The 8,251-nt window shown below is 36.4% G+C and overlaps 1 protein-coding gene and 1 long non-coding RNA gene across 2 annotated transcripts; both read right to left on the reverse strand.

Annotated features, from left to right (window-relative positions):
• Positions 1–741: 741 nt before the first annotated feature.
• LOC120011333 lies at positions 742–2,144 on the reverse strand. Its single transcript, XR_005471004.1, has 2 exons — positions 1,904–2,144; positions 742–1,396 (listed from the first exon to the last, which is right to left on the reverse strand). It is a non-coding gene; the product is annotated as an uncharacterized LOC120011333 (long non-coding RNA).
• A 683-nt stretch (positions 2,145–2,827) lies between these two features.
• On the reverse strand, positions 2,828–7,825 carry LOC120010289 (hexokinase-1-like). Its single transcript, XM_038861047.1, has 9 exons — positions 7,557–7,825; positions 6,662–6,806; positions 6,382–6,564; positions 5,472–5,546; positions 5,138–5,293; positions 4,953–5,051; positions 4,716–4,846; positions 4,099–4,180; positions 2,828–3,467 (listed from the first exon to the last, which is right to left on the reverse strand). The coding sequence occupies exons 1-9, from the start codon at positions 7,823–7,825 to the stop codon at positions 3,114–3,116; spliced, it is 1,494 nt and encodes a 497-aa protein (XP_038716975.1). The 3' UTR covers positions 2,828–3,113.
• Positions 7,826–8,251: the final 426 nt, after the last annotated feature.

An 8,251-nucleotide genomic window follows, 5' to 3' on the forward strand; every position in this document is an offset into this window, starting at 1 on the left:
GTGCTTTTGGGTTTTGAGTGGGTGAAAAGTATAAAAGAGAGAACCAACTCTTTTTGGTTACAAAAGAGAAGGCTAAAATCCATTTTTGTGCAAGCTAGTGATTCGCCTTGTCTGGGGTGTTGGCACTTGCCTTCTGGTTCCCCAAAACTTGGCTTTTATTGGTTATTTCCATGGTTTTGGATTTGTGTGTCTAGGGCTGCATCATGTGTGCTTTTTTATGTGGAGGAAATTTGTCAACAAAGTGGGTTTAGGAAGTTGAAAGAAGATGAGGAGATGTGTTTTTGGGAGCATTGAAGGGTCTTTTTCCATTGAGAGCTGCCTAACTTGGGGGGGCCTTAAACCAGACCATTGACACAATTATTATTCAATAGGAATTCTTTGTCTAATAATTCTTCTTCAAATATTTAAATACTAACTATTTGGTGGCCGTCCTTATCTTTGTTTAATTTTGCCACGGTTTTCAACTGTATATTATACCACAAGAAAGAAACAGTGGCCATCCTCGGCTACATTCAATAATTGTTGTCTATATATGCATGTACTTAATTAGTCCAAATATTACCACCACATATATTTGCATACTTATACAACGTGGCTTGATGAAAAGAACGCGTTCTTAGACCTGTTGATTCGACACATGAATACCGAGAACAAATCTACTTAAATCTGTTGATTCGACACACATATATTAGAATTAAGGCTTCAAGACTTCGTTGATTCTGACGAATACCAAAGAATTGGAAATAAAAGGTGGCTCGCCTCTATAATTTTTATTCAACTCAAAACTAAAATCCCTTAATGAGGTTACAACTTGAAATAGTAAATGAAACGAAACCCTACACAATTTTAATGGTGAACAAATACTTAAAAATACTTTAATAAATAAAATTATGTCTAGTAAAAAAGATACTTGACTCTTAAAAATAATACTAATTGATTCACAAACAATAGATTTCTTAAAATACCAAAATCAAATATTTCATTCTGCATAACATATCATTTTTTTGTGAGTGTTGAAAAATGAAATGACAAGTGATACCCATTGCTTTTGGCGCCACTTGTTTACAAAAACAATAGAGATTCTATTGTCTGCATTTTAAGTCGGGGAATTCTTATCAATGGGGCACTAAAAGAAGTAACTTGTCCTAGCTAGGTATATGTTGAGGGTAACACTTATGAGATCTCAAAAATTAATATACCAAGTGTCCCAAATATGATGTATTACACATGATTTATTTTATTTTCAACTTAAACGCAAGGACCCACATAAATTAACTCATTGCTTGACACATCATATTTGGGACACAAAATTTGGGATGCCTATCATTTTTTTTATGTTGAAGGTTTGCTCTGATTCTTGAGATTGCTATGGTCTTTCAGACGCTGAATTGAATCACTGTAAAAAAAAAAAGAGAATTAAACATAGAGAGCATATATAGGGTTGATTCCTAGTTCTTACCGAGCTAGTACAGAGAATTATCATGTAGTACTTCACAGACACGCATGATTTTCTCGTTATCACACAGACTCATGAGTTTCCTCGATGCACACCCGAAGGATCCCATATCATTAAAAAAAAAGAAGCAAAAGACCTACCACATTATAATATAATATAGGTCTGCATGTACGTAGTTTAGCATAAGATAAAATTATAGAAACTAATCTATAATTTATTAAAACTAAAAATAAATAAATTTAGTAGCTATAGTCAGAAATCAAAGATCATAGCTACCATTATTTTGAAGGCTAGTAATAGAATATTCCTACAAATTAAAGAAGAACAACAATAATATTGATTCTTTGAAGAGATCACACAAGTACTACTATATGTAGTAATTAATATGCATATATATGAAGAGCTGCATAAATAAATAAGAAAGATGATGTTGTATCTATGACTTACAAAATATATACATGAGTGGTACTTCCTTGTTTGCCTGGCTTCACCCTGTGTGCCATACATCAAACTAAAGAAGATATACACACACACACACAGACTCCTTCTGAATCAACATATATAGATCATGTAGCTTGATGAGGAAGAGAAGACTCCACATTCTTTTATAGATTCAATAGTGAACTCTCTCTCTCTCTCTCTATGTTGTGTGTTCATGGATATCCATGTTGGTGGGTTCTTGCATCAATCATCATTGCCAAATTGTGAAATGTCATAACTACATGTTGATAAAATGGCTTTGCTTTCATGTCCAATTACATTAATGCCATTTTGGTTTTGTGGCAATGGCCTTATGGAGATTCAACCAAATTAGGGGTATGGATGTCATTTACTCGAATACATTGTATATATTTATTGGACAAGTATAAGTGTATAGTATAACATTCAAATTTCTATATATATATATATATATATATATATATAATTATAAAACAAGTGGGGTGAGAGACAGGGGGGTGAGGGGGGGGGGGATCCTTCCTTTAAAATTTCAACCAGGTAGTGATTCTCCATTGGACTTGCAAAAACAATTCAGGGAGCATCCACTCAAGTATTTGTAATGGAGACTCCTCTCTTTGTCAACAAAACAATCAATATTTTCGAAACTTCCCATCATTTTTATTCTTTTCTTCACATCTACGTGCTTGCCTCTTAATTTCAAGTATTTGTGGAAAAATGAATGGAATCATGTCTACCACTACAACAATCACTTGGTAATAACTTAGCTGGTTATTTCTCCGGACTTTACGCGTAAAAAATCTCGCCCAGTCGAGTTTGGACTGGTTGGGCCTGACAATGACCTTTCTCAAGCCCCTTTGACAAGTTGCAGGAACACAGTGGTTTCGCAAACAGAGAATGCATGTAATTGAGAAATATTTGAAATTCATCATCCTCTTATTTTTCTGATGTAGGAACCAAGAGAAAAGAAGGAAAAATAGGGTCCAAAGAGTTGAGGAAGAGCTAGCTACGCCTGCTTATCAATTGTTCTTCTCTGCAAGCCACAATTTAAGATTCATTATGTTGATCTAATTCTCCTAAACTAACTATATTGGAACCACAATAAAACCAGGAACATATCAGGGCAAAATCACCAGCAAGTGAAACTGCAAGAAGCTATCTACATTATGCCAGAAAAGAAGAAGGTTTCAGCAAATTCTCATTACTCTTCAACTTCAAGGTAGTTAAGGTACTGTGAATGGGACGCAGCAAGGAGGGCGGCTCCAATGCCTGAGCCATCGTTGGAGTGTTCGATCACAACGCTTTTGGTAACTTCGTCACCAAGCAATTCATCAAGTGTATTCTCCAAGCACTTGCTGTACTCAGTATAGTGCTCATACAATCCACCGTCCAAGGCTATCACTGTCTTCTGGTTCTCCCTATCCCTGGCTACGTCTCTTCCCAATTTCTTTAGGATACCCAAGATCCCAGCAGCTGCAAGTCGGGCACCCCGTGTTGCCACTATGTTGCAGATCTCAACAACCACTTTTCTCGCTTTGAGGGAGGTGTTAGGGATCTGAAATAGAGAGAAAAAATGACAAATATAATCACATTGAAACAAAGTGATTGAGGCAATTGATGCTTCATCATCGATTTTGAGTGATTCAAACTATTTGGAATTGATGCGAGGCTTTTCGATTCATAATTTAATCATTCAACCGTGCAAAAGGTGCCAGTTAAAGTGAGCTTCCCCCTTGACATTAGCAAGACTATAAATATGCAGGACCACAGGAAGTTTCCCAGGTAACCCTTCCTATGTGTCTGATTTCAAGTTTTAATGGGAAGGATCAGAATGATAGCCTTCAGATGGCTTCAAGACCATGATGCAAAGAGTTAATTGAAAGAATTCAATTGTGAATAGACGGGAACGCAGAGAAAAAAAGTCGGAAACTAATTTTAGTATCAAGACGAACTTGCAAGTTTAAGCATACCTCTAAAATATCTGTAAACTTTTCCCAGGTAACCCTTTCTATGTGTCTGATTTCAAGTTTTAATGGGAAGGATCAGAATGATAGCCTTCAGATGGCTTCAAGACCATGATGCAAAGAGTTAATTGAAAGAATTCAATTGTGAATAGACGGGAACGCAGAGAAAAAAAGTCGGAAACTAATTTTAGTATCAAAACGAACTTGCAAGTTTAAGCATACCTCTAAAATATCTGTAAACTTTTTCGCTACCACATTAAGATCAGAAGATGTGTCATGATGAATGGCTGACATGTCAGGTGTCCTGCACATTCAGATCTTACAGAGTAACTAACCAGATGATCCTTAGTTTTGTTACCGTAGGTCCACAACAACGTATATTGAATATAAAGACAGCAAAAATGTGAAACAAAATTCCAAACATGACGGGACAAAGAGATGATCATTCAGTTAACAATGATATCGAGCTTGAGACAACCAATACGACTTGAATAAACTAAGAATGGTAGGGCAGGACAGTGAATTACCACAAAATTGGACAAGTATTTCATTTATGAGGCAGAAGAAACTGAAAATCCTGGTGAATATTTTATTCCTATTTCGACAAAGATCTTACAAATTGAGGCTAGGAACTATAGATTTCGTTTACATATGAATCTGTTTATAGTGTTTATACAAGCATTTTAGCATGCCTTGAGAAGTAAACAATAATTCAATTCCCTCTCCTTTCTCCCTCCAATTCCATTTTTCTTGCATTTCTTTCCTTAAATTTTTTTTGTTCTCTTTAATAATATGGTGTTCATTGCAGTTACATAACTAGTATGGACACTGGAAATCACCTCAATATGAATGGAACTTTGAGTTTTTCTGGAACAGTTTCCCCGAAAAAGGCAGCTTCTTCGGCCATCCTCAATAGAACTCTTCGTACAATTTCTCCCAAATACATACCAGAAATTATCTTCTCGAAAATCTGTAAAGAAATTAATTAAAATCTAAGTAGGTTCATAATATTATGATTGTCAGAGAAGCTAAGCAAAGGCTAGTGAAACTTACAGAACATAGGCTTTTGCAATTACCTGCTCCCCTGGGTTTAAACTCTCAACATCCAAAGCGTGATCGTACTCAGTCAACGGGAGATGTGATGACCTAAAGTTACCCCATTCCATGTTGATAACCTACGCTCCGAGCATTGACGGCAACTTTATCATCTTACTGACTATCAGAAATAAACGATTTAGAAAGTGGATAAGAATATGCTAACCATCTCCCCGGATTTAGGTAGAACACCATGCCATTTTGGTATTGCCTGTGCACGTTCTACATAAGCAGCATTTGTTCCAGTACCTAAGATCACAGCCGCAACAACATCCTTATTGAAATATTTCCCTCCAGCTAATGTTCCAACAGTATCATTGACCTAGTGTCAACACCGTCGATTAGGACTAAATTCAAACAGTATATTAAATGGAAATACTATTTCACGCAACTTTGACTGCTATAAGCAAGAAGAGTGAATATCAGTGCAAGAATATAAATGAGCTACTACATACATTAGCAAGAAGGTCAGAGTAATGTTGGTAAGAATATTAACTTACAAGAGCAGTGACACGCATATCAAGGCCCTGTCTTTCCATGGCTCTTGTCAACTCTGCTACCACATCCTGGCCAACCTATTTCCCCAGCAATCAAGAAGCATTGAGGGAGAAAGACTTATAAAGGCATCCAGCTACATTTGTAAACATAGAAAAAAAATAGACGACAACCCTATTGTCCTCAGACACGAAATATATTCGCTCATCCGCCTGTGAAATTCGTCAGGTTCAAACTCCTTCACTATTGTCAGCATTGCTCCAGTCAAATAAGAATTAGGCAAATAACCTCTTCAACGTATGCCAAAAACCTTTTAGCTGTGACAGAAGTCATCTTCATTTTAGTTGAACTCAATTATTGGGACCACAAGATAATTAATTCTCCACAAATTTTCAGAGGAAAGAATCAAAACAAAATTTCTAACTTCCTCACAGTTCACAATTATTTTTTAAGTGCCTGTACCGCTGCCTTAAAATCATAATTGCAGCAGTCTATATCCCACTTTCAGCAACTTTTTCAACTTTCTGAAATAATCTTTTGAAAAATATTGATAATGACTTTAAAGCTAGAGAATACTTTAAAACCATATTAGAAACAACTATTCAGAGAAACGCACAATTCTGGCTATCAAAACCAATAATAGACATTAACGTTAAACACACTAGAACGGTGAAAAGGACTAACTAAGATTATAATGTGCGACATGAAGGAACAGAGATTGAATTTCCATTCAGATAAATTGACTTCAAACGTTACTTTGAAAACAAACAGCTTAATGAAGATATTAGCACCTTGCATGCAAGTTTACAAACAAAATGGTTTTATTCACTGATTGAGTTTTATATCAGCTTAATCTAAAACCAAGGAAACAATCACTACTAAAACCATGAAAGCATTCAAGCGGTTAGTACTAACTGTATCGTCTATAGAGAAGCCTTTTGTCCACCTAAGAAGGGTCCCGGAATTTATGGATGATTGCATCACAGGAAATGAGAAGGTGAAGCCGAGTTCCCTTTGTTTTCCAGGAGCAACTTGAAATTCTTCACTCTCTTGAGCGACAAATTTTGCAAGTTCGGCTACAATATAGTCAAATAGTGCCTAAAAAAGAATTAAAAATTTATATTGTGAGATCTGAGAGACATTCAAAACCAATTTGATCTGCGCACACACTTTCTTTGAGAGTATAAGAACCTACATCTGAAGTCGCAGTCATCAGATTTGCAGGAATCGACACCTCCTCAAATTCTTGGTTAGCTATACCACCATCCTTTAACTGCACCCTTAACACACGGAAGTTTGTTCCACCGAGATCTAATGCATAAAACAATCCTTCTTCATTCCTGCCATAAAATAACAAAAAAGCAATTGATTCAACCAGACAAAAAAATGACAGAAATGAACAGCAAGTAAACTTGAGTCCGAATGTGTTAAGTATCAGACAGGCACACAAACAATTAAAGAACAAACAGAATATGCATTTTAGAGATGACTTGGATCACCGAAGATTCATCACACATCTATACAACCATACATGATACAACCATACATGTGTGCAAGAGACATGCACCAATGGAACCATTCAAATACACACACCCATATCTACAAAAATACATACTATTTAATAGAAGTAAAATATTACCACAGAACAAAAAATGACATGCATATGAATCAAAACTGAAAGACTAAATTTTCCCACAGGCCCCACACAAGTAGAAAATGGATGACAAATACTCCAGGAGAAATAGGGGATCATATAAACATTTACTGTTGTATCTGTCCACAGGCAGAGAGAAATCAATAACAGACACCCGCCAACACTTGAGTCAAAATAGGATCAATCACTCATACGCAACCACACATATCCAATGCACAAAGATTTAGTCGATTGCCGACAATTCAAGGGAAAAAGTCACATATTCCCGACAAAAATTCAATCACATTCATGAGTCTAAATGCATAAACATGAATAACAGAAACCCAGTGAAAATTGATTCAAAATAATCAAATAACCATCATCAAAAAAACCATCCATCTTTCCCTATTACATTCATTAATCATCACACTAATATATGAAGAAGAATTTGCAATACCCAGTAGGCAAATTATCCACATAGCTGATGAGCATCTTGAGCTTGCTGCCACCCTCAGATGCCAACCCAGCATGCATCTCCACAGTCATGGCATCAGCCACCTGTCTTAGCTTCCCAATGGGTGTTCCACACTTCTCTTCCAGCTCCTTCACTATTCCCATCGCCTTACCATATTTCCCATCTTTCCTCATCCTCCTCCTCACCACCACCGCCGCAACAGCCGCCACCACTGCCATCCCCACCGCAACCCTCACCGCCACCTTCCCCATTATCACAATAAAACTAAAAACCCAGAAAGCAAAACGCACAAAAAAATGAGATCTGTATTACAATGGGAAATATTGATTCCGTGGGAGTTCAAGGTATTGAAAAAAAGATTACTTTTTTGTTGTAAGTGAGAGGTATCAAATCTATGTTAGTCTTTGGCATTGTTTTCGATTTATCGAGGTCATCCCAAGGCGGATTTAGTGAAAACTAAATGGGCTTTTAACCTCCTTAATTGTGGTAACACTGAAAGAGTGAAAGTAGCGATTAAGGAAACTATGAAAGTCTGAGGAAGGAAAACACTCGTATATACTTACTTCCCTTTTTTTACTTTGTCAGATTTTCATTTTTATTTCTCGATCGTGTAGGAAATCAGTATTTGCTATTTTAGTGGAGGGATCCCCTTTTAGAGGATAGATGCGAAATCCTTG

Source organism: Tripterygium wilfordii, chromosome 12 (genome assembly GCF_013401445.1).
Source record: "Tripterygium wilfordii isolate XIE 37 chromosome 12, ASM1340144v1, whole genome shotgun sequence".
Lineage (NCBI taxonomy): Eukaryota > Viridiplantae > Streptophyta > Magnoliopsida > Celastrales > Celastraceae > Tripterygium > Tripterygium wilfordii.

Coding starts and splice junctions, on each gene's coding strand:
- LOC120010289 (XM_038861047.1), bottom strand. CDS start 7,825: ATGGGGAAGGTGGCGGTGAGGGTTGCGGTGGGGATGGCAGTGGTGGCG. Junction 5,547..6,381: donor GCTTCTCTATAGACGATACA/GTTAGTACTAAC, acceptor CTGGGGAAATAG/GTTGGCCAGGATGTGGTAGC. Junction 4,847..4,952: donor GTTTAAACCCAGGGGAGCAG/GTAATTGCAAAA, acceptor ATTTCTTTACAG/ATTTTCGAGAAGATAATTTC.